Source organism: Apteryx mantelli, chromosome Z, assembly GCF_036417845.1.
Source record: "Apteryx mantelli isolate bAptMan1 chromosome Z, bAptMan1.hap1, whole genome shotgun sequence".
Taxonomy (NCBI): Eukaryota; Metazoa; Chordata; class Aves; order Apterygiformes; family Apterygidae; genus Apteryx; species Apteryx mantelli.
In genome coordinates this window covers 83,352,058-83,379,145 of record NC_090020.1, presented here as the reverse complement: position 1 = coordinate 83,379,145, position 27,088 = coordinate 83,352,058, and the positions used below count along the sequence as shown (strand labels likewise).

The window sequence follows — 27,088 nt, the reverse complement described above, 5'->3', positions numbered from 1 at the left end:
AAGTAAAGTATTATGTGCTGCAGCCAAAATGCACTAGAATGTCTAACTGAGAACTTCTAGCAAGAGAAAATCTTGAAGAAAAGGTTAGACTTCTTACCTTTTTGTTTCCACTACAGAAGTATCTGCTTAGTGCTTTGAATGTACTATGTCAAAGATAGATACTTTCAAACCAACCGCAGGAGGAAAGGAAAGCTTAGGTGAGGAATAGGAGTTCCTTCTACCTGCATGGCTAACCAACAAGCAAAGAAAGCCATGCTGCAAGAGATGGCCCTTTTTTCCCCACTCATGCGTTTGCATCTTTTTCTGCAGTTTCTGAAAGATAAGTGAGCTTCATCATTAGGACAATTAGCTGCTAAAATACTAGTCGTAAAAAGGCTGTACCCATATAAAGACTTGTGAGCTGTCCGTACTTCCATGTCAGACAAGATTGTCTGAAGTAACTGTGAGCCACCTGTGCAGAACTTTGCTGCCCAATGATATGGCACCAACCATAGGCGGTTCTGCACCTGTCCAGCAGCAGAATTGAGCATTTCCAAAATTAGGTGGGATTTTCAATATCCGCCTTTAAATCTAGCCCCTGAATGCTAGAAAACTTACCTGTAATTGCAAACCTTTCACTATCAGTCTTCAAGAGCACAGAGGATTCAAGTTGGAAAATGAAAGTAAGCATCTTCTCATTGAGAGGACAAATAAACTGACAGTTCAACAAGAATTCCTGTAAGTGCAACAACAGGGGAAGCTGCTTCCTAGGTCAGAAGACAGTTGTGGATTAGGCAAACTGGAAAGAAAACCATTAGAATCCTAGGTAACTGGTTTCTATGCATGTTTGTTATAGGCATCAGTGATCACAGACAAGATACAGGCAAAAACAATCTCGTAAGTCAAACATTTACTATTTTTATTTTCTTTTCTTTTTAGTAGGTGATCATGCCATAATCACAATAAACTAGACTATGTGTGTATTTAACGCGATATTGAAAACTTTCCATTTCTTTCCTGGTTTTATGAGGAAACAGTATCATGATGAAACCTGTCATTGTATCATATAACATAAAACAGAGGATGTGGTTACAACTTATCTAGGAAGTTATCCAGAGGTGGAATACCCTCCTTCAAGCCTTTGCGCTTACGTATTTCAGCCACAACTTGCCAAGGACGAGAATTTGCATCGTAAGGATCTCCAGGCAAAATCTGCCAATGATCAAAGACACACTGTGGAAAAGCCTGGCCACCAGTGTTGGATCTCAAGTCAGCAGTGAAACCTAATGGGAAGGAAGGAGAAAGAAAAAAAAATGGATGAGTTACCAAAAGATTTTGGGTTATTATGAATTTCTGCACAGACAAATCCCTAAGAACGCTCTTCCAGAACCTGGGTGAGGTACTGTTAGGAAGCCTCCACATTTCAGATGATTATTTCAAGTAGGTAAAAATGAAGACAACTCTGTAGAACTGCAGAAAGACCTGGTGTGACCAAGTAAATAGGCAACAAAATGGCAAATATAATTCAACTTAGCTGAAAAGGCACACGGGAAAAGTTATATTTCCCACATAATGTAATGGGACCTGAATAATCAACTACACCGAGTTTGAGATCTTAGGGTTATGCTAGCAAGTACAAAAGCATTAGCTCAACATTCAGAAGCAGTCAAAAAAGAGAAGTCAGATGCTAGGAACTGTTAGGAAAGGAACACAGAACCGAAGAGAATACCATTATTATTTTTCGTGAAAGCCCACACCTTGAATACCGTGTGCAGTTCTGGTCCCTTCATCACAAAAGCAGATACTGCAGAAGTGGAAGAAGGTTCAGAGAAGGGCAACAGAGATGACCAAAGCCCTGGACTGGCTTCCATGCAGTGAACAACTTAGCAAGCTCAGACTCTTCAGAGTGAAAAGAGCAGCAACTTAGCAGGAAGGATATAATAGCAGTATACAAAATCATAAGTGACATGGACACATTGGATAAAGATCAGTATCTCATGGTCTTTCCCAATATAAAGGAGACATCAAATGAAGCCAGTAGGAGCCAGATTCAGCAGACATGGAAGGTGGCAGTTCTTCACACAGCTAAGCGTAGATCTGCACAACTCTGCCAGCGCTGTGGATGCTAACATTTTACGTTGATTGAAAGGGGAGATGGAATAAGTTCATAAAGAGAAACCCAACCAAGGGTCACTAAATTTGTATAGAAACTCTCTCTGCCCCAGGAAGCCTTCAAAAGTGGTTACAAAAGATTTGCTGGGAAGCATTACACAAGCTTGCCTTGTTCCTCCTCTTTCCCAAGAACTCGCTTTCAGGTGCTGTCACAAACAAGCTGCTGGTCTAACTACACCTTTAGTCTGACACCACAGAGCCACCTATGTTTGACTGAAGACATACGGGTGTTTCCTTTGCCATTTTCCCCATCTTTATAGTGATGTCATCCCCTTCTCCCAAGTATTCAGTCACAAGAACAGCTTCTCCCTGTGAACTGAGGCTTTGCTACTGTGGAATGACCTCTAACCACTCCTTAGTACTGGTATTTCCCTGTATCTTTGGATCATTGTTTTAGGAAGATTCAACAGCAGCTTTTGCAAGCAACTAGGGAGGCAGTTTTTCAGAATTTGGATGTTAACGTGCCATGCAAGTTGACACTGAGGGTCCAGCGTAATCCATATGCTCCAAAGTCTACGTTTAAACTTTTTGTTCTTCCGTGTTTGGAAAACATGTCTCTTTCCTTTTATGACATTAGTTTAAGCTCTCTGGCAACTTGGGGAAGGGAAAAAAAAAAAAAAAAAAAAAAAGACCCCAGCCTTGTACCACACTGAAAAGTTGAAGTTTCAGGGCAATATAAGAAGGGGAAGATGTAACATTATATTAGAGGTAGTTCTTAAAGATGGGAAAGAAGGTGTAATGCTGTTTAAGCTACTCTGGCTGACATTCTGTCCTTCTAAAAACTAAAAATCAGTAAAAATTTTCTAGCCTGCTGTCACTGAAGTCAAATTCCTTTCATGCAGCTTGCTTCGCAGGAAGGCCTTTTTTTAAAAATGGTGGAAACAGAACCTGGTAAACACTGAAAATTCTTAATTTGCAGAAGGTACTGCACATAATCTTTTTGGCACCCTCTGCTTGCCTGAAAGCCCAATGCAGAAGGCTGCCAGAAACAAAGGAGTCAACTATTTGTTCTAAATGAACGAACCAAAGATGTGAAGAGACAACAGGAAGAAACTTGGAGCTAACGAAACGGGAATTCTTAAGTCTGTTTCATCCTGCAGAGTTCTTTCTTTAGCTGCATATGGGTAATAAATAAAGAGCCGTCTTACCAAATGACTCATTTACAGGTAGGTATGCCTTGACCACGAACATTGGGGTTCCTGCCACTTGGGATTCTTCAAAAACATGTCCACGTTTCCTGTTCAGGACACCATAGATCCCACCAACCACTTGCTCTGGGCACTATTAAAAAAAAAAAAAAAAAAAAAAAAAGAACAAAAAACTACCAAGTAGTAAATCGCCAGTTATTAAAACACAGCCAGAATGCATGCAGCATGAGGCAATCCCTCTACACAGATCTCCCGATTTTTCTCCTGTATTTGCTCTTTTCTGAGAGCAATTTCTCTCTTCTGTAACAAGTGGCTTCCCTCTCACTTCCAAGAAAACATCTGTCAGGAGCTCTGCCTGCCTTCTCTGCCTCTCATAACTGTGCAGTCTCCAATTACTGTATATACCAACTAGACTGGTTTGAAGTTCACATATTGAGTCAATGAACTGCCTACAACTATCCTCTGGCAAAAGAAAGCAGAGTTTTCTGGCTCTTTATAATAAATACAATTACTACAGGAGAATCTCACCACACATTATCTTAGAAGTCACAACATGACGGACAAATGCTTTGATAAAACTCTATTTAAATAAACACACACATGCACTTACACATACCACTAAGTTTGCACAACCCCCTCCTTTGTCATGATAGGTCTCACAAGTCATAGAGGTGAGAAAATTCTCCATTTCCATGCTTTATCTTTACTTGCATTCATCTTCTTCAGTCCTCATGGCTAAGACATTTTTAAGCAACTGAGATGACAGATTTCCTGCCCACCACCCAGCAGTGTAGTCTCAAATTAATTTTTAAACGGGGTTTTAAATCTTCTAATCACTGCTAAGACAGTTAAGACAAACTGATAGGCGAACAATTGTACTTGGGGATAAAAATACTTTTAGCTTAGAATACATTTCCAAGGCTCCTTCATGGAAGAATTTCATTTACCAAGAAAAAACAATTATTCAAGCAACAGAAGTTAATGTTTAACAGCTCAAAAGAGAGCTTATTAAAAAAAACAAAAAAACAAACAAAAAACCCACCCAAAACCCCACACCTTCCTTGCTGCTCTTTCTTGGTATTTAGGATACCCAAAGTTTGTTCTCCCAAATATTTACAGTGACAGAAAAAGAGCAGGAAAAAAGAACGAATCATAACTTTCCCAAGGGCACTGGCAGTTCATAGAGAACAGTGCAATTCACCTTCCCTCCTGCGTTTTGCTGCTTCTATTCAAGCTCTTTCTTATCTTGGAATGAAAAGGTATCCTCAAATAAAGTCTTTATAACACTGATCTAAAACAGCTATTATTGTTTCTTGGAAGAGAATGCAGAAACATGATTATATATTTCTCTCTGTCTCAAGTATAAAACCCTGTTTCATACCTGGATTTCTACCAGATAGATGGGCTCCATAAGCCTGGGTTGCGCTGTCAGCGTAGAGGCATGCAGAACCCGCCTAGCGGTGGGAATGATTTGCCCACCGCCGCGGTGAATAGCGTCAGCATGCAGAGTGACATCGTGGATATCAAAACGAACGCCTCGCATGTTCTCCTCACACAAGACACCCTGCAGGATTGAAAGGGGGAAAAAAGAGTGGTGTAGTATTACTCAGTTTCCGAGATAGGAACCCTCCCTTAGTAGGATTCTGGCCTTCTGATTTAAGTCACTCATGGTGATACTGAACAGTTATATTCAGATCAAGGCAGTCTATACATACAGGAAGGACTTTCCAAGAACACCAGCATTTCCGAACTCATGTTTGGAATGAACACTGAAATGCCTGCAGATAACAAGCTGTTCATTACGTAGGATGAGTGACACACATTCTTCAGTGGTGGACAACCTCCAGCTACCCCCTGCGCAATTCCCATTGGGTACAGACAATTTCTTAAGATTTCACATGAATAAATATTACAGAGCTCAGATACATTTCAGTAACACAAGATATAAGTAAAACGCATAGAACTATACTTACTTCTTTGGTAGCCCACTGGAAGCCAGCAACAACGCTGTCTTTGATTTCGTTTAGATACTGGACACCTTTTGTGATATCAACTAAGATATTTGGACCCGTACCATCAGGTCCGAAGCACCAAATCTTACGGGCCTCAGATACATCCCACTCATATTTCTCCGCCAGGTAACGTGCACGCTGCTTCAGTTCTTGACGGGAACTGACTTCCCCTTTGTCTACATCCTCTGCCAGACCATCGGGAAAGGGCCGAGCCTTCATGTACAGCCTGTTGTGTTTGTTGGGAGATTTGGATAAGCACATCTGGTTCGACTCCTCACCAACTGTCTCACGATAGGACACAACTGGGTCTGATTTCTGCCAAGTAAATCAAAGAAAAAGATTTTCCTCAGCTGAAGTACAAAGCTGATTATGTAAATCATTTCCATATACCAATGAAACGCTAATAATAAACTGCTGCTTCTCCTTAGGCAGTGTGTTTAATGCTAATTTCACTGTCATACAAGCATGCTCTGCCAGCCTCATCGAGAGAAACAGCAACATTTTCAGTTGCATATCAACAGTTACCATCATGGTTCACCTTAGTTTTCTGGTTCACTAGAATTTTCTCACACCTCTTCCCAATTCTAAGCTCGTTAGTGAAACTACTAACGAATTCCCATTATTACTTGAATGGTTGGTCTCCTTTTAAAAGTTTCTAATTGCTTTAAGAAAGCTGCTCTAAGAAAACCACCACCAGCAGATTAAGATGAGATTTTTCAAGGTTAATGTTTAGTCATATTCCGTACATTGCAATCCACAAAAATCCTTTTATACCTTAATTGGAATACAAGCATGATCTTCTTCCAGATCTTTAAGGCAAATTTCTAGATGCAGCTCCCCAGCTCCAGCAATAATGTGTTCACCAGACTCTTCAATAATACACTAGAACAGGAAACAGCAGGAAGTAAACATTTTAAGAATTTATTAGTATTAACAGAAACACAGAGGCTAAATAAGAAAAATGTCAGATCCCAAAACTGCTCAACAACGAGTATAGGAAAAGTTAGCAACGTATCTATATATTGTTTCTTTGTGGTTCAGGAGTGATCCAGAATGAATCTCCTCACTCATCAGCAAAACAATACTTTCAAATAAAGCGTGGCAGCTAATTTGAATACCGCTCAACAAAATTATGCAGGAAATTATGGTGAAAAGTGAAAAACACTTCATTACACTGAAACTGCATGGGGAATTCAGGTTGGCCAAAGAAACCTCCTGTCTTTAATTGGGTCACTACAGCTGTCATGAAACTCAAGGTCTTTAAAAATGCACGGTACAGAGGTCCAAAAAAAAAAAAAAAAAAATAACTTCCTGTCCTCCTGATGTATTTCAGTATTTAAAAAATATATATAAAGAAGAGTACTGCTCAAAGACCAATCTAACTTGCAGAATCTGGATTTTTCCTCAGGATCTTCCTATTCAAATTCTGACTAAACTTATCCCTATTTAGCTTGTGTTACCTCAAACAATCGTAGCAGAACACTGTCTTGAGTCTGCAGCCATGCTATTAGATCACAGAAAGAGCTCTCTATGAACAAAGTTGAGTCCTTTGGATATTTCACTGCAAACCAACAGCTCTAAAGCTAAAACTTAGCATAGCTAACACTCACCTGAACCATAGGATCAGACTTGGCCAGACGCTTTAGACCTTCAACTAGTTTTGGTAGATCAGCAGGGTTTTTTGCTTCAACAGCAACACGTACAACTGGACTAACACTAAATTTCATCACTCTCATGTTGTGGGCATGTTCAAAGGTGGTAATGGTACCCGTCTTCACCAAAAACTGGTCAACACCAACTAGACCAACAATGTTGCCACAAGGTACATCCTCAATGGGCTCAACATAACGACCCATCATCAAAATGGTTCTATAAAGACAGAGGATGAGCAACAATCCTTGAATATTTGTTTTAGCCTTAGTATTTCCAAAAAGCTATGCCTTTTCATAAAAAGGAAAATTGCCTATTATTTGCCTAAAATCCCTCTGGATTACTGATTTTGTTAAACAGAAAAAAAAAGTCTCTTAAAAAGAAATAAAAATATTCCTTCATTAGGATCTCAAAAACTAAAAGCAAACATTTGTTTTTGCATGCAATCCTCTTCAAAAGAAATGCACTATTTTCATCTACCTTTGAATAGGTTTTAGGTAAAGATCTTCCTTCTTGCCAGGTGTGTAGTTTGGTCCCATGATTCGAACTTTCTGTCCAGTAGAAACAATGCCAGAGAAGACTCGCCCAAAGGCATAGAAACGCCCCTTATCAGACGTGGGGACCATTTTGGAAATATACATCACCAGAGGGCCCTTGGGATCACAGTTTTTTACACCTGCAGTGAAACACGTATCTGTATCATACACATTTTCTGTGAGACTTCAAAAGTTAGAACTATATACATACGACTTCCAAAATTCAGTGAACCTTATCTTTCAGTCAAGAAGGGACAAAAGCGTGGAAATACAGGAATTACAACTACGGCTATCTTAAAGTTTGTTAAGGTAATGGTTCATTAGCGTTGTTGTTTCTTCCAATACTGAGACCTTTGTTAAAACTTATTTTCTTGCTGCAGAAGTTTCACTCTTCTGGTAGCAGGTTCCATTATTTTAGTCTCTATTAATGCAGCCTAGTCCCAGGAAAAGTCTAGGACAGAGGGATTTAAAGATGTCCTGTAATCCATCAGAATCCAGAAGATAAAATAGTACTAGAATGCTAGGTGTTCAGTGACCACATTGATGGTATGGTCAGAAGCAAGACTTCTAACCCGAAGTCCTGTCCTGTTTTTGCAAGGAAGAGTTTAATGGTTCATTAAACACATGCACTCTCATAGATGAACTTCTCTTCTGCTAATATTGCACTTGAAAATAACTTCAAATATGATTTATTTATTTTAACATCTGTGGATTTCTAAGGGAAGTGACAAATGTACAGAGAACCTAGACAAGCAGATACTGCAGGAAGCACTCAAGCTGAGAACCATATTACAGATGAGTACTTCCAAATGCATCAGTGAGAGACCCACGGCCCTTAATCAGATTTGGATTCAGCTATTTGCCCATTACCTAGTTATGACCTCAGCTACACCTGCACACAGCTGGGAGATGGTTCCCTTTTTTTTAAATGATATTTTAGTTCAAGTAGCTTCAAGATCTCCCTTAGCAACTTTAGGTAGAGATCAAATCAGAGAACAGTAACAACAGGTTCGCTATTATGGGACATGTTAGAACTGTCTGAAAGCAAAATATCTTGTGATGATTCTGACTGTGACTGAGGTGAAAAAAAAAAAACAAAAAAACCCCCACAGGATTCACTAGGAGACCATAACCAAAGCTTCAGAGAGAATGAGGTAATGAACTTGCTGTTCTGCCCCTCTTTTACAGTATATCCAAGGCCACTACACTCTATCTTCCTGCTCATCTCATCTGCACATTCTCTGAATCTAAAGAAAATACAACGTGGTTTCACACGTCAACATCCAGTACATCAGGATATAAAGCAGGTTTTATTTGCAGTACCCCAAGGCTTTTACTTTGCTTACTTCTGGTAATACTTGTTCAATAGTGTCCCAAACTAGTAATTATCATTGCGCATAAAAACCTAATCCAAATCCATTTTAGGCCGTTTTTAAGTTGATCCATTTTACTCATCTGTGCAGTAGTGGTGCTGTGTTTTCAACAGCCTCTAGTAGGCTAGAAATATTTTTTTTACCCATAGCAGCTTCATCATCAGGTGGCCCCTCATAAAGAAGTTCACAACGGTATTTCTGTGCTGTTACAGGGGAAGGAAGGTGAATGGTGATCATCTGAAGCAAGGCATCTCCAGCAGGCAGCCAACGGCGCATTACGGCCTAGGGACCCAAACACTAATTAAAACGTGTTTCAACAAACACAATAACCAACTCCAAAATTCCTGGATAGCATGTAAAAGGCTATACTGAGGTGTGCAATGTAAAAAGTTTAAATGTAATGTAAATGCTTAAAATTTCCCTGCAATTACTTAAATCTTGTTAAAGGCAATGAGCAGAATACATATTTAGAACAAACAAGATGAACATCTATGTATTTGAATTACTGAAAGGCAACATTCTTCATATTCTCTTTTCTTTGGGCTAGTGACCTACATTTCAACAGAAAGATTAGGTTTTACAGATTATATGAAACTCCTGAAATGAAACATGAGGACCCTTGTTCTTCTGCCCTTGTAATCTGACAGATTACAACAGCAGAAAGAAGCAGCTCCATAAATAATCGCATTTTATCTATATACAGAGATAAAAATAAAAACAAATGTTTTATTAAATCTCTATCCATTTGCCACAGTGATGTGACTGGATTCCCCTTCTCCAGTGATTAATTCAAGAACTTCCCACATGTTTCCCCCCCCGGCCCCCTTTATGTGGGGTTTAACATACCTAAAGAGTACATGGGTTAGCACAGGAACTGGGCAGAGTTTCTTGAAGTCTCTGTTTTTCACACTGAGTGCTGCATAAAGAGTGACCGTATGCTTCCAGACATTACTCTTCAAAACGTTTAACAGAATTCAGCAATATTGTTGAAAATATAAGAACGTGTGAGAGCCAACCATGAAGCCGTATTTCTGACCGATTATATAACCACAGCACACACACGCGGCCACACGCACGCTTTCTATCAGCGTTGCATTTACACTTTGAGAAGAGTGAGGGAAAAGGGTATTTGGTTGTTTTCTTTTGATGTACAAAATTAAATCTCTCTTCTTAAATCAAAAAAGGCATGTCTTTCATATGCAGCAACATGCTTAAGTCTTGTTCTCTCTCTAGAAAATTCAGTACAGCACATCACAGAGTACTTTAGTTCAAATCGTGACATTCCAGATGCACAAGTTAACCACTGATCAGATTATAAAATGACAATTAAGACAGTTTTCTTGGATTTTAGAAGGACCTAGAAGATTGTTCTCACTACACAGCTGAAGGGTAAGAAATGCTACCACTCTGGCAATTCGAAGAAAGCAGAAAGGCCATTTTACCTTAAGAAGGGGTTTCCCTTCTTTATCTCGATCTTCAACATCCAACTTGATATCAAGTTTCTCTATCAGTTTGGCTGCCTCTTCCTTCTTAAAATTCATAATGGCATCAAAGATCTGTAACAAGTTTATAGTGACTGGAATATATAATATAGATTTTTTACTTAACATGTATCTTAAACAACCTGTATGTCTGAAAACCTTCTGGCTTTCTCTATGTTCTGGGCTTTTGTTTGAGAAACTGTACTCACAAGGGTCACACAGCTCAAGATTAACAGATAATACCAAATGTTTCTAATTTCAAAGCAAATTCCAAACTCCTACCAGAAGAGGTTCACACAAAAGAGACATACATTTCTTTAATCTGCCAAAATATAGAAGGTGTAATTTTAGTGTTAAAATATGGCATTTTGATTTACTGTCTTCTATCTCCCTCACACCTTTTGCACACTTCTTTTACCTCACCATTTTTCTAGCATCTACAGAAAACATGGATCTACTTTATCAGAGAGAGGGCAAGACTCTTAGGCTTTTCCAAGAGTTAGTTAGCCTGCTAAACTAAAGAAGTCTCCCCTTACAGCCTTTAAATAAAATTAAGACAGAACACTGCTTTACCTTAAAGATAGGATCCAGAATTAGCTGGCAAAACGTCCGTGGCAACTTCTTTCCATCTGGGCTAGTGGCTGATTTACTGAATTTTCCGGTTGCTGGATCAAAATATCTAAAGAAGATGTTTATTTTTACTCATCCAGTTTGAACTTCAGGAGTCCCCACTTTTCCTGAAAATTTCTGCTTAGTTATTTCAGAACGAAAACTTTGGAAAGTTTCATATTTAAGCAGTTATTAAAATAGCAGAAGAGTGGCTAATCCTTATTTGAATGTAGCACTGTTAGATGTTTGGTGTGGGAAAGGGAGGGGCTTGGGTGTTTTGGGAGGGATTTTTTGTCATTTTTTGTTTGTTTACTAAACTTCAATACACTGACTTCGGTTTGCATTTTTAGGCTTTTACAGGGGACTTGGTACTGTAAGCAAAACAGCTTCCACGAATTCTTTTACTCCATCCTGTTACCTGCAACTGTGTTTTAAAGCTTTGCTAAAATCATTTAAATACCATGCAAGACAAATCTTGGAGTATCCCAAGAGGTAAACAAGTCAAGGTAGGTTAATTAGAAGACACCAGAAGACAGGCTAATATTCTTTGAGCTTTCACATATTCATAAAGTAGTCAGTTAACAGCAAGCTGTATACAGATCTAATTTGAAATTAATTCCATCTTTTACGAGATACAATTTGAGGCTCATTAAATTCATAGAAATACTCATTAGTAACAAAAGACTTTGGACTTGGTCTGTAATCTCTCGTTGCATATTAATTTTACCTAGACAGTTCAATAAAAGCATTTCCAGTCTGAAGTTCTGAGAATGAATCTTCTGTTTTTATGGAGTAGGTTATCAGAACTGACCAAAAATGCATGTACGGCATAATTGTATTACAAGTGGTTGTCTTTTGGGGATAAATAAATACACCGTTGCAAGAGTTACCAATTCTTGTCTCTAATCATGTCTCTGACTAGCTTTCTAAGCTGCCCATGAAAGCTGAGTTTTACAGAAACATGAACTCAATATGCACTGATACGCATCGCTGTGATATTCTTAAAGAGCATCACTGTGGTATCTAAGCAGATATCTACATTCATTCCATACTGTGTCACTTACTTATCACCCCAGAGCTTTTTCATCATTTCTTCCACTTTCTTTGAACGCTCAACGGGAGGCAGTTGTGCTTTTTCACCTTTAGCAGCAAATTTGGCCACATACATCTCGGCAAACTGCTTCAGAGTAAATGCCCAGCCATGCAGACCAGAGCCAAACCCAACAGTACCAATAACTGGATCAATCTTTAAAAGGGGAAAAAAAGTGAATGCATTTCACAAAACACCGAGTTGAAACGTTTCAATTGTTTTCAATGGCAGGTAGCATGAGTGAAGATGCCAAATATTTTCTGGAACATAAGAGACAGAACGCAGAGAAATATTTCCCCTAAAATAGGTCTGTTAAATCTCACTTTGAAGCAAGGGTCTTACTTTGTCCCACACTGCAGGAGTATTTATAACAAAGGCTAAAACAAAAACTTCACAGATATGTTTGTAAAGTCCTATGTGGGATTTGAAAGATCATAACTTTGTAAAAAATATCATCTGAATTGTTAGCGAACTTTCTCTGGAAGTTAAAATACGGGTGGCTCACTTCTGCCCTGCAGATAAAACTGGTATGACTTAAGAATGGCCGAGATTAGTGTAGTATAACAACCAGACTACGAACCCAGCCAAGAGTCCCCCGTTGCACTAACTAGACGATACTGCAGTACGTTCAGTAGAGTTATATTTAAGCAACGAGAAGCAGGTTCAACAACTCTGGTTGCGGTGAGAAGGACTGCCGTGCAGCTATTCGGTGGAAAAAGAAAATATATCCAAAGCAGCCTTATTCTGATAGTCCCTTATTCTAACAGCTGGACCATCAGAAAAGACTCAATTGACGGTGTTTTTTTTATCTTATTATTCTCAACTGCTATATAGGAAATAATATTCGTGTTTCTAGTTTTAAATCTTTCTTCCCAATCTCTAATATATTGAGATGTAGGTACTGGTAGAGTCAAAAACACCTACATCTTCAGATCAGAAAATAGCTAATGAAATTTCTTATCAGCCAGCAATTAATAGTAAACTGCTAAATAGACATCTGCCTAAGAAACCAGGAAAAGGATTCATGGTTGCCTAGGTAGGAAGCTGAAGAGCAGAAAGGCCATGTTTCTTGTCACTTAAGTGACCTGAGCAGCAAAGTCAGGAAAACAAAGCTAATCTTCTGGCTCCTGGTCCTATGGCCTTCAAGCCATAGCTTCCTCTCAGCAATTTCCCCCAGGCAAACGGCTGACATTTGCTCTCCAAAATAGGATTTCAATCAAAGCAAAGTTTTAAAGTTTTCTTTACCATAATATTACCCATTGGTCCAGTTTCACCCTCTCCGTAGGTGGAAATGATGACATTGACATTTTCCACAATACGCTGAAATGTCTGGTAAAGTTCCTCAGGCTCCAGCTGCAATTCCAACAAAGCACGATCCATTTTGTTCATCATCAGCACTGGTTTGATACGTTCTGCAATTGCCTGCCGCAGAACAGTCTCTGTCTGTACACAAACTCCTTAAAAAATAAAGTTCAATTAAAATGTGTATTATATATAGGGCCAAGGTCTCTAACCTACTTTTTGCAAAGGTGATTATAAAATTCTAACTGGGAATTCATTGGTAGTCTCAGTGCTCCCTGCAACTTGCATTACTCGGTTGCAGGCATTGCTCCATTTTCTAACTGAAGAAGGAGAAGAACGAGAGGCAGCTCCATGCCCTAGGATTTTGCTGAAGGATGGATTTTGTCTCCCCAGTTACTCTGCATTTGACCCGCAAGCCCCATACAAAATGGATTTTACTCTAAGATGCAGGTAAGAGGAAAGGCCAGGGAATAAAATTACAAATTAAAATTCACGCCATTAGAAGTTAAAGCTTCAAAGAAAGAAGCTTCATGCATCACTCGTGATTTTTTCTTAAGAAGAAAAAAAATACATTGAAGTCTTTTTCATTAGAAGAGCATGTTTACCTGAGACACAGTCAACCACAACAAGGGCACCATCGGTGACGCGAAGAGCTGCTGTAACTTCAGAGGAGAAATCAACGTGTCCAGGGGAGTCAATTAAGTTAATAAGAAAACCCGAACCATCCCTGCACTGCTTGATAAAGGCCAAGTCATTGTCTGAGAGTTCATAATACATAGAAATTGCCCTGTGAGAGAAGACAGTTCATTTTAACAATTTAATAATTTTTAATAATTTGCTGATTTTAAAACTTGCATAGGTCAGGCACCTATACCTTCTTGATGTACGTAAAAGAAAAGGAAGAACCACGATAAGACTTCAGTATTTCTGTTGATAAAATTCTTGGGATCTAAAATGCTTTGGGTGCAATTAATTTTTATTCTTATTCAAAATTAGCACCTCAAAATAGTGGTCATATCACAATATTGCTGTCAGACACTTGTAGAGTCACAGTCCAAATCACTTTACAACTTGTTAACTTTGCAGTTGCAGTTATCATAGAGAGAGGTAATACTAACAAGACAGAGCCCACCGCAGTTGCTTGGGGGAACGGTATATTAGTCTGTAAGCAATTCAATAAAAAACAAAACAAAACAAGGTCACTACTAAGAATCTTTCTGAAAGCATCTTTTTCCACATTGAGGAGCAGGTAAGAATGGTCTCTGAAAATCATTTAAGCTGTACTCCAATATTGCCTATATTCCACTCAGAAGATAGATGACATGGACTGTGAACTTCAGTTCAATAATATATAGCTTGATTGAAATGTCAGCTTAAAAAAGAAACTGAAAGCATACAGGCTTTGAGCAAACAATTTTTCAGTCTTCAGACTAAAAAGAAAAAAACAAAAACCAGAAAAACTCTTACGTAGACTTGATTGTGATGCATCTTTCTTGTTCATCTTTCCGTGTGTCTGTGAATCGCGTTTCCCCTGCTCTGGCTGAAGCAATGATGCCTGCTTTGCACACCAACGAGTCTGTCAATGTCGATTTGCCATGATCAACATGAGCAATCACAGACATATTCCTAATATTGGACTTCTTGTCCATGATCGCCCGGATCTGGTCTACTGTGAAATTCACCTGAATGAGGGTAAAAAAAAAAAAAAAAAGACAAGACGACAAGATGCTTCCTTTTCAAGTCTACAGAAGTTGATGAGACATTTTAAATGCTTACCATTTGTTATTAAATTAACATCTAAAGAGGAAATGAAGTTGTTCATAATTTTAAGCTTAGCATTACAGACACTTATTCACATTTTTGGCATGGTTTTATAATTACAAAGAGTGAAGGCATAACTTAAAATACAGCTTATATTTAGTATCACAAAAGGGCAATAATCAGAAAAATGAAGGATTCACCTGTGGAGGCAGAACAGCTAATCTCAACCAAATGTTACAGGAGGGCTAGTACATACAGCTACAAGCTGCAGCTCTCATCACAGCTTCCACACGTGTCCTGCTCCTCTCCTCCCACCACCGCCCCTCACTTTGCCAAGTTTTCCTCCCACACCCCCCTCTCCACCTTCCAAGGCTTTTCAGGTATTTAAAAAAAAGAAGAAATATTTTAGCTTTAGGTTTGATATTGTTTCAAGCCATTGTTCCTGGTTTTAAGAGCAGCCTGGGTCTTCTGCTTTTTCAGCCAATATATTATCCGTAGACACTGGTGCTCCACCTCAGTCAAAAACCTCTTTAAAAAGGATTTAATTAATGAAGTGCAAAAATTTCAGAGTCTGTCTCCTAAAAGACATCCTGGAAAGAATTTTTTTCATTTCTCTAAGTTATTCCATCTCTTTTCAAAAGCAGACAGTTTCCTCCATTCAATTTGAAGAAAAAAATCCTGACCCTAAGAAACCCTGGTAAATACGCATTAAACATGTGACAACTTAACAGTGGAAGATGAGATCTTATTAATCCACACCAATCTCTCATTCTGTAGTGGGCGTCACCCGTAGGTCACAGGAATACATTTAACAGGATTATTCTTGCAAATCTCTTTAATGTATGAAGTGCTCATAGGGATATGGAAAATGGCAGAACAAGGAGAAGAAAATGATGGGGAATATTAAACACACACACACAAATCACATAATTATACCACACTAGTTTATACTAGTTGTTCAAGGGAAAAAAGATGCACCAGAAGAAAAACTTAAACTTAAATAGGTTCTGCATCTACACTTATTATAACTAACTTAGTTATAATTGACACAAATAAAGAAACACACGCTTGTATCGCTACACCAAGAAACGTTTCTAACAGTCCAGGTCTTAATGAGCACATCTGAAGACAGGGGACCTGTCTTCTTGCAATAAGATATTAATAAAAAGAATCAGCTGAGCTCCAAATATACCTGCAAGGCAAAACAGGGCTTTTATATATTAACAGATACACTTCTGATGTGTACCTTTATTACCGCATATTCCTATAGTAATTTCAGATATTCAGCTCAACTTTCTCATTATACATTTTCTCAAGAAAATGGCTCTCAATAAAAAGGAATAATTATAATTAAGTAAATTCTTCTTAAGAGATAAAAATTCTCTAAACCAAACAGCAGCCTGGCCTTTCCCCCAAAATCTATTATTGTCCCATTTTAACCTATGTTTAAAGTCCCCTTCCTACCCCAAAGTCTCCAATGGGAAAAACAACCCCAAACCAACCCCGCTTTGTTTTCTGTTAAAGAACATTTAGTACAAACAAGAAAATTTTTAGAGTATGCCCAAGGTTTTTTTAGTGATTCACCTCAGGCACTTCATTTTACATTTTGTTCTGTTGGATTATCCTTCAGTTTAATAAACACCAATTATACTTAATTCTTTTCTAGCCTGTACCAGGCTGTCGTGGCATTCAGTCTCACGCACTTTAAAATTCACATACTTTTTCTGAGACCTAGAAATATTTCTTTCCTCTTTCTTCTTTCCATTTAAAGAGAACAGCAGCACTATTTTTTTTCTTTCAACAACATTTTTTCCATTTATAATAGTGCTGTACTAAAGAAAAAAAAAATCAGTATTTATCAAGAATTAAGTATAATGATAGAAAGAGCTGTACCAAATACTTGTATTTCATAATTTAAATAAATACTAAGTGCTGGTAAGTATACCTACCAGCTCTCTGTATTTGTTAATTATGCATTTCTTTTTCTTAACAGACCCAGTGACATTTAGTTCTGATAAATATTTAATTAGTACAGATTTCACTTTTAACTAAAATCTGTATTTTTCCTTTGTCTTCAGAGTTTCCAATATATTTATATACACAAGCAATACTGTGGTCTACTTTTGGGGCAAGGAGCAGAGATGACAACAATAGTTTATTTCTTCCTTATTCTTAAGCATACAGGTCTTCTACACATGTCCACTTAGATTAATTCTAAATGTAAACTTCATGCGCATTTTCCTCCTAAAGGACTAGATGTTCTCACAGACTGCTGAAGCTGTTCTTGTAATCTGAGTTAGGGTGGTATCTGAGTTGTAAAATCCTTGATTTGGGCCTAAAAACAGTGAAGCCTTACTCTCCAGCTGGGATCTTTACGTTCACCTGAAGCAAAAGCTCCAAGTTTTGATCCTTATCTTCATGGCATTCAGGGGCCCAGGCTGAGGATACTAAAGTCTTAACTAAAGTTTCAAGGGTAAGACTGTTGTCATCAATGACACTACTTTCTACAACAGAATAGAGCCCATCTGGAGCAGAAGATGAGACTTCCCTGGCTATCAACCAAAGGTATAAGAAAACCTCTAGAGAAACCAAAAGCTATCAAAAGCTTCACTGCTCCCTACTCAGAACACATACATAATGCAATACAGAGTTTATATATATATATATATTCTAAACAAAATATTCTCAAGTTTTTTCAGTATCACTGCTTGCTGGAATATAGTAATTTCTCCATCAAAATTACTCGAATTCTTTATTCTTTGCATTTGGCTATCAGACTGATTTGAACAACCATTGAATTTACCAAGTGATTAGGTTTGCAGAGGTTAATTATTATTAACATTGATAAAGAATTTACCTGAACAAAAACCTGCAAGCGTTACTAGTAGTTATATTTCAGTTTTCTACTAGGTCATTGATGAAATCGTTAACTAGCATTAGAACGCAACAAATTTCTCCAAGAGCCTATCTGATCATTTCCTTTAGCTAATTAATTCATCAGCAACTATTGTTTTGAAGTTGAAGGTATTTACAGACCATATTCAGTAAAACAAAAGCTAATAAAGAGTCAGGATGTCACTATTGTCTAAATAAGTATGATACTGCAAAAGTTCTAACAATATTACATATGTCTTTATTAAGAGAGAAGATTCTCATGGAAAAACACTTAAAAATCCTTCTAAGAGACTTATTTACTACTATGATGATGGCTCTATCCCTCAATCTCACCAGCATTATGCTGCCATCCTTCAGTTCTTTACTCATCATGTCTCAGAAAACACATTCCTGTTGCTGTCTAGAATGAACTTCAGGACAATTTTTTTGCTTGCTGTCGTACACGGATACACAGGAAACCTTAACTATTCTGCAGCAAGCATTTTATAACAAGATCCTTTGATCCAGTTAGCCTTTTGAACTGCTTCCAAACAACAGAAAGACTCCAGTGATATTCTCCCAACATAGTCAGTATCATGCATAGATCATTTATATGACATTAATACTGACTGACAAGTTTAGGTAAATAGCACTTTTATTATTCTCTCTTTCAGCTAAAGAGCTCAATTCTAGTATTAATATTAACGTCTTACATGTTCCAGAAGTTTCTGCCATAAGGCATTAATAAGTAAGTGCTACCCACTTTTAAACATTTTATTTACCACTTGATTTACCCAAATGCCAAAACAGAATTTATTGTGTGTGTTGTTCTATAATGGAGAGAGGCAATGGCATCACAAAAATCTTTGTCATAAATACAACTGAAAATACAGCCAGATTACAAATTAATAATCAAATTAATTTTAAAGCTGTTTTTCATTAAAGAGCTGTTACAGAGTTTCTGATCAGCTGTCCTAGAGGGCAACTGGATCAAAGTATTTTGCCACAAAATGCTTGCTGCTGAGTAGTTAAGGTCTTCTGTAAATATGTGTCAACAGCAGGCAAAAAAAAACAAGATGAAAGCAGTATTTGCAGAAGTGAGAAACATGGATATTTTAGTAAAAACTGAACACCCCTTTTGCCAAAATCTCAAGTTTTACGGCCACTACAGCCAGACAGTGGCCTTGCTCCTTTTGACTACTGCATGACATTATTTGGGCAGCCCATACTGCAGCACTGCTTATCACTGGCTATTAGTAACACCCCAGAGCAGACGGTCTTCCTCTTCTGCAGAGCATCCTCTTCTCTTAAAAAGGTTCAAATTCTCATTGTAATGACCCACTATATAGCTTCAGTTCAGAAATACGCATTCTAAAAACAGGGAAAATGAAGCCACTTATTGAAGCTCACCTAGGTAACTAGGATATGCATTTTGGTAAAAGATGAAAACAAACAGAAGATGAATACCACAAAAAGTCAAAAGAATAAAATTATGAAAAAAGAAAGGTTCCAATAGCATTAATCATCAAGAAACGCAAAGATGTGCGGGCATCTATTTTTATCACAGAAACAGGCTGGTCAAATCTGATTCACTAGAATAAGAAGAGAATCAGAACAGATTAAACACACTACTAAAACGGCTGTTATTCAAAGTAACAGGACGGGTTTGCCACGGGGGGAAAAAAAGCAAAAAAGCAAAAAACACAAAACAGTACCCTGCAGTGTTTCTAGCAGACCGATTTCCTAAGCAAATGCCGCTAATCCTCCCCCTGCTCCCCTCCCCGTGCACCTGACACCCTCGTGAGCACCCGCATGGCGAAACGCAGGTGAATAAGGTCGCGGCTGCCCCGGTGCAGGGCGGACGGAGACGCGCTCAGCGCCGCCCCGGCCTCGCCGGGCTCCTGTCAGCGCCGCCGCCCCGCTCCCGGCCAACCCGGGGGCGTCAGGGCTGAGGGAAAATACGCGGCTCCTCGGAAGCTACTTCGGGATCCAGCGGCGGCCGCGGGCCGGCCCAGCCCGGCTGCCCCAGCCCTGCCGCCGCCGCCCACCTGAGAGGCAGCGCGGTAACGGACACGAAGATGGCCGCCCCCCCCCCTCCCCGCGGCAGCTGCCCTCCTTCAACGTGCGCGAAGGGCAAGGCTGCCTCGGAAATACCGCGGTGGGCAGGCAGCTGGGCCGCCGGCCGAGCGGCACCGGGCCGCCTGCCCAAGGGAGCACTCACCATGGTGGCGGATGGCGCCGGATCCCACCTGCCGCCGCCGCTACTCGCCCTCCCGGCTGCCGCCGCTGCCGCCTCAGCCCGGCTGCGGGAGGCGGGAACAAAACCACAGAGATCAGCTGTTGCCGGGCTAGAGCATCCTCTTCCCCCCCCCCCTTCTTCCCCACCCGCACAGCGCGGCCGGCGCTCTAGTGCTCGCCGGGCGTCTATGGTGCGTGGGGGGGCGGCGCTGGGGGTCCCCGTGCCCTGTTTCGCCGTCCCTGGCCGCCTGCTCCCGGCGTCTCCTTTCCCCGGGAGAGGGGGCAGCTGGCCGCTCTCGGGGCGAGCTTCCCGCCCGGTCCTCCCCGGAGCCTCACCCAACGGTCGCTCGCGCCCCTAACGGTCGCTCGCGCCCCCAACGGCCGCCGGGGCCCTCGAAGGAGCGGCGGCGGCTCCCAGAGCCCGCGCCTACGAGGCAGCAGCGAGGGGAAGGGAGCCGCCGACGGGCACGGGGCGGCAGTGACAAGCCGGGCACTGGCCTCCTCGGCCGCCACAGGCGTTTGTGGGGTCCGCGGGCTCAGCCGGGAGTTAATTCTCCTGCGACAGCGCCTCGGCTGTGAACCCCAGGGCGCTAAGTACTGTAGGGACGGGGAAAAGAAACCCCCTGCTCCGAAGACAGCGTTTTTTAATTATTTTGTACCCTTTGGAGCCCTCCCGGCTCTCTGGGAGGCGCTGCATGGAGCCTTCTCCCTTTCCCGCTGCGCAGCCTGCAGGGGGAGATGCAAACACGACGTTGGTATTTTATGGCTGCCGTACGGCAAACACCGCGGCACTCGGGTTTGTCTCTAAAATGTTTAGTTCCAGAGGGGTAGGTTTGATGGCTTGCTTTGAACAGATAGTTAGACTTGATGCCATAACCCCTGATTAGTTACTTTTAAAAATAGGTTACATGACTTATCAGTTCCACGCTAAAATGCGAAGACAACATCGTGGCCCTTTAAAAATAACTTGGCTGTCATTAAAGACACTAAAGTAATAACAGTGCTTCACATTTTTAATACAGACTTTCATCCAAAAATGTCTTTTAGAAATGTTAGGTAATTAAATTGTCAAGCATAGAGCGCATGAATGTCTTAACTGAAAGCAGCAACTTCTGGGATCAAATTAAATGAAAATTTATACAGTAATACTTCCTAAAAATTGAAGATCAGAAAAGAATATCAAATCAAAGTATTATGTAACCATATTGTTATATATACAGCACTGTGGATGTAATGGCACTGTCAACCGTACAGAATGAGTGGTCCATGTGAGAAATAGCTTCCAGCCTTAGGCAGGGGAAAGCGATGTCATGTTGATTTTAAGCGGACTTCTGCCCAGGGAGGACTTGCAGGATTTTACTCAATTAGATAAGTTTAATAAAAGCTAATACATTTCAAATGTCAAAATAGCAACAGAGAGCACTCAGGAAGGAACAGAAAGTGGGAACGTGATTAGGAATCTCTGCACCTTTTTATCTGTTTTTTTTTTAAAGCAACAATTTTAATGGTTATAAACGGTCAGCAGGAGTTCAGAATTACAGGTCGCTTCAAAGGCGTTACCCATTTAATCAAAAAAGAGGTATTACTTGCACCATACTACTCAAAGCAATAATATAATAGAGGAAGAACTAGATCTGAGATCTCTAGACCTTCTCAGGACAAATGCTTACCAAGTTCACTTTCTGCTGAATGGGGCTGTAAGCCCAATGCCTTTGCTGCCTTGACATAAGCTATGGTTGCAACAAATAATCATTTTGACTAATTAAGTCCTTTGGTTGGCCAAACCAAGTTTTGTTCTATTTTGTTCTGATGAATTGGCAGCATTCATATGGGCTTCCTTATGCAGACTGAAATTCAGCTCTGTGCAGAGTTCTTTGTCAAAATTGAGAGCTTTTTCTTAGGAACTGATGGCTGATTACAAAACCAGCTTTTCCTTGTGCCTATGTGCGTGTACGCACCCAATTTTAGGACTATTTTGCACAGCTGGTGCTCAGCCGTGATCCTATAAATATCATTGAAATTAGCTTTATTTTCCTCGGTCTTTTATTGCATTCCAATTTATGCCAAACTGTGCAGGAAAACAAACCTTATAAAACTGTTGAATAGTTTCCCAATTAACAGGCTTCCTGAAAAAGCCTTCAGTGTTTTCTGGTTTACCATCTCTATGAGCTTTTTATTCTTTACAAGACCACCTCTCCATTTATAAGTGACAACTCTTAGACAAAGTGTCTTTTTATCCTGTATAGTATCAACAAAAATCTTCTTACAGGTGCTAATCATTTCTTTTCCTCCATCCTTTTAGTACTAGCACAGCATTTTTTATATTGCTGAAGCTATTACTGTTTTCATTCTGCCTCCACAGCATCACCTTCAGCTGTGGATACGGAGAATGCTGTACTGGATCCCTTCTGGCTGTAACTGCGGTAAATCCAGTCAATACAGTCAACGAAACTATGTTTGAGGAATAAAAATCAGGCCTACATAAATAGCTCAGCACAAGGGCTACAAGCCGTTCAGCACACATTTTGAGGGCACAAGTGAAGCGATATATTATTTTCGTGCTCCTATTTGTGTCTTGTTCAAATGCATTGACTAAGATAAATATTTACTCCTTTGTATTCTTATTAGCAGTGTAAAGACACCACAGTTGAACAAAATAGATCTGTAGCCTATTACATGTTATTTATTAATCGAACCTCTCAAAATCTACCATAAACGTTTCTGAGGAGATCCTCTGAAGACAGGAGGTTTATGCATGTTTCACCAGAGTAACTGTATTATTTGGATGATTGGATCTGGTTTCTGCTAATGATACATGAGGAAAAAAATGCAACTTTATTACTAAGCCATTCGACAACAAAAGCTTTTGCTGATACAATACTCCTGATGGAGCAGCTCTTCTTCACAACTGATGATTCACATACTTTTTGGACCACTAACAGGGGTCAGTCCTCCAAAATTTTCATCAAGCAAGCAGTAGACCATTTACCATGGCCTCAGAATGCCACTTTGAAACTTCTGTTTTACACTATTACTATATCAATAAAAACCTGCGACAGATGCAGTTATGACAGCAAAAAGTTACCTGACCAATACAGCATTTCTTAGAAAATTTGTGTAAGTGATGCCAGTAAACCTTGTGAAGAGTAGAAAAAGCCTAAGATTTCTGTTGATTTTCAGGGCTATAAAAACAAAATCCTATTAGCTGTAAGTTGAAGCTGTATGATACAATAATCTTTGAAAGACAATGGATAAAAAATCATCCCTACCAACTTCAGGGATTTTCCAGGGTAGAATTGCTCTTGAAATTGTAAGGTTCATTTGTTACCGTGGATTCTATAAACTTCGTAACCTCTCATCTTAAGGAGCCTGTGTTTTTGAACCCTTGACTATCCCACTAAACTTAATTTCCTCTTGACATTCAGATAAAAAGGTATATAGTTATATATTAAATGTGTGACTAACTTTTCTTTTCTTTGCAGGGTTTTACTTAACAGAATGCAACTCCTTTACAGCTATCAATCCGAATGCCGATCAGTCTCTTCTGCTATTTTCTTTTAAATTATGCATTGGCTATAGTCAAGCAACCTCTTCAGATTTCACTGCTGAACTTGCCTGCACCTTGGAAACATCTGAGCCCGTCTCAGATGCCGTTAGACATTTAACTGAGAAATCCACATTGGAGGCCTTAGTTAGCAATGAAGAGAGACAGGCACTTCAAGAAGGCAGTTCAGCTTTTTGGTAGGCTGTGATTTGTTGTGACTGAATGACTAGGAGAGTATGCCACATGATATTGTTTCTGCTCCGTGACCGGGTGATGTGCAAGAATACCCAGTATTGATACTAACACGTACAAGCGGTACGTATGATTTTCAAAAGTGCTACCTCTGCGTTGTCTTTATTCCTTTCCCTTTAAATCAGTGAGATTGCTATTGTCATTGGCTTGAAATGGTTTGGCTCAAAATGACTGTGTTTTGAAAATCCGAGCTGTAAAAATGAACATTTTGCAAACACTGCTGTGTGTAAATTTGAAATGGATCTTGTGTGATTATTTGTGCTGGTGAAACATGCTTGACTACACATACCAAGTGGACAAGAACATCACGGAACCAAGTTCATTAGAGTTGAAACTTAGTCTCATAAAATAAGGCGCCTGACTTGGTTTGGCAAATGAATGAAAGACTTTGCTGGAAAGTTACCTAATCTCTCTTTGCCACAAGGTCCGTGCTTGTGAAAGAAGCTAATAGCGCTTCCCTACTTTGTAATAATTTATCATCACAACACTTGATATAGTTAAATGTTTTATTATACTGTCATCATATAATTAAATGTGGTGATACGGCTGTAGGAGTAGATATGTTTTATCAAATATTCAAGAAAGTTTAGTTCTAGTGTTTGTACAATTCTAGTTGCAGAATAGAATGAAAAGGAAAGGGAAGAACAAGGAATGAAATATTTTTCTGCTTCAGGAAGAACGCAGGCGGACTTTCTACAATGAATTAAATAAAGGCCACCACTCAGCTTTCTGGTAACTTTGCTACAATGAGGACCTACTGCCAAATACCACTGAAGAGATCACATCTGTTTATCTGTGAGCAGGATATGTTTTAGAATTGATTGAAAAGAAAGACCATGGCATAGGCCAAATAACTATGGAATAAGGTTACCCTGAGCAAAGCTAATGCGGAAGTAAACACAGTTGCAAGAAGCTCTGTGAGGAAAGAGCAGTCTCAGTGAACCCAGGCGTTCAGGGTTTGATGTTCTGGATCTTTATTACTCAAGGAGAGAACAGAAGACTGAAGCCTTCCAGCTCGTGCCAGATACAGCTGCCTGTTTTCTTTGTTGGTGAAGCCACTGTGAGCCCTTTCAAGCCTGTGATCAAGGACCTGACACTTGAAAGCCCAGCTGGATCAGTTCCTTGGGGCATTAAAACTTTAGCTCCAGCTGCAAACTATCAAGGCAGATGTGCCCCTTAAGTCAGTGGATATCACAGAGCTAAAAAACAGTACAAGAAGACTGGAGAAAGGGCACTCTCGCTAAAGAGGGGTTTGGCTGCGGAACAAGCTTCCAGAATGGTCATGTTAATCCAGACTGATGAAGCAAATCCAGAGCTTCACCATCTTCCTCTCACATCATGACTGCGGTGACACAGGTAACAATCAACTTTTAGTGCTTCTTCCGGAAAAGGTGGCTCAATATAACTCTCTTTTAGCAGTAGTGATCCAAAATAAATCTCTTAGAGCTACTATGGGAAAGTTAAAAACATTACAGCTTTAATAACACCAGTATTAAATATCTCTGTGTATCTGGGTGCAGATAAGATAATTATGAGGGCTCTCTGTCTAGTCTCTCATTCTTCCAATGAGTCCCATCATCTCACATAACTTTTTCTTGCTGCACCTAGCAGCAGTCATAACCAGTTCGTTATAATGATGAGTGTGATCACAGTAAAAAATAGCATTAAAAAAAGATGGGGGGGTGGGGGGAGGCACTGGTTGCGATGCTGAGCAATTGTTCGTGGTCAGCTGTTTACAAACCAGTATTTTTCATTTTATAAACAGAAGGATGATTTTTACAACCCCCTCTCCCCTAGTGCTCCACAAGATCTGAAAAATAAAATTTGTACTCCCTAGTGCCCCATACCGAGCCATCAGGTTTCCACAATCGTAGCAGAGCAGACGATTTTGTCAGTTATGGGTAAGGCAGAGTAGAATCCAACCGACTCTTTGAAGTTTGTATTTAGTTGTAATGCCAGCAGGCCTATGGACTTGTTTTTGTCATTAGTGGGAGCAGATAGGCACTTTTGTTATCCTTGGCCTGAGTGTGTTTTATAACAAAATCCTTTAAGACATGGACATTATGTTTAAAAAAAAAAAAAAAAGGAATAAAAAGAAAAAGGAGCAACTTCTCTGTTAGGAACTAGGAGAAATCAGTGCCATATGTCTTTCCAGGCTGAAATACAACAGGGTGCAATAAGGCAAGGATTGTGGAGGGACCTTGTCATGCTTGGCTGCTGAAAAGCATATGGTGCAATAATATTCCAGCTCTGACTGTGAATTTTCCTCTTCTTGCCTTCTCTGGCAAATGAGATAGTTTTAATATATATGCAGTTATTCCATTTGTGCCTAGGAATAGAGTGCTTCTCCATCATCAAAACTACCTATCAGATCAGGTCCCACCTCAGAGAGAACCCCAGAAGAAACAGAGAAGAGTTATGAAAAATTTCCCCCCAAATTGCCTGAACAACCTTTATATATAGAAGAGGTTACAGAGGCTTGGATTTCAATGGCCATACTGGAGATTTTAGCATGCTGGAATTCCAGGAAGAGGAGTCTCTCCCCACCTTGAAGCAGTAGCTACTCCAAAGAAAATCAGCACTGGTCTGCAGCTGTTTTTTATGCCTTTGCAGTAATGCTGAGATGCTTTTGGTTTGGTGTCAGGGCTTTCTTCATAGCCTTGGAGGGGACTGCATGGAAAGTGTTATATTTCAGAGTTTATTATTTTTTTGTTGAACTTTTGCAGTGCAGTCTGCAGGACATGATTCTGTTGAAATTTTGGCACTGGGCAATTTTGAAATAACAAGCCCATCCCGGGAAGTTTGTAACTGTAAGCAGTGTAATGGCTGGCTTCAATTCTGAAGCTGGAGGGGGGTTTATGTCTCCTAAAACATATCATTATTATCTCTAGAGCTATTATCTCTAATGTAACTGAGGTTTTTGCATTGTCCAGTCCTCTTTAAAAATCCTGTTAGGCTTTTGACCTCTATGATTTCTATCTGCACAAAATCCCTTAGAACAAAATTAATCCCCGCAAAGTTCTCTGTGTGCGTGCTGGTGAGGGCCTTCCTCACCGAGGACTGTACT

The 27,088-nt window shown here is 39.8% G+C and overlaps 1 protein-coding gene across 1 annotated transcript; it reads right to left on the bottom strand.

Annotated features, from left to right (window-relative positions):
- Positions 1 to 870: 870 nt before the first annotated feature.
- LOC106495145 (elongation factor 2-like) lies at positions 871 to 20,294 on the bottom strand. Its single transcript, XM_067315914.1, has 15 exons — positions 20,209 to 20,294; positions 14,820 to 15,034; positions 13,958 to 14,139; positions 13,296 to 13,507; positions 12,025 to 12,206; positions 10,925 to 11,030; positions 10,313 to 10,426; positions 9,014 to 9,152; positions 7,442 to 7,637; positions 6,922 to 7,180; positions 6,086 to 6,193; positions 5,273 to 5,626; positions 4,681 to 4,863; positions 3,300 to 3,432; positions 871 to 1,262 (listed from the first exon to the last, which is right to left on the bottom strand). The coding sequence occupies exons 1-15, from the start codon at positions 20,209 to 20,211 to the stop codon at positions 1,069 to 1,071; spliced, it is 2,580 nt and encodes an 859-aa protein (XP_067172015.1). The 5' UTR covers positions 20,212 to 20,294; the 3' UTR covers positions 871 to 1,068.
- Between the last annotated feature and the right edge of the window lie 6,794 nt (positions 20,295 to 27,088).

What these genes read in the sequence shown, in the direction of transcription:
- LOC106495145 (XM_067315914.1), bottom strand. An exon ending in AAGGGAAACCCCTTCTTAAG is followed by an intron (nt 9,153 to 10,312) that starts GTAAAATGGCCT and finishes TTGGGTCCCTAG; the next exon opens with GCCGTAATGCGCCGTTGGCT. An exon ending in TGATGATGAAGCTGCTATGG is followed by an intron (nt 7,638 to 9,013) that starts GTAAAAAAAATA and finishes GTTTCACTGCAG; the next exon opens with GTGTAAAAAACTGTGATCCC.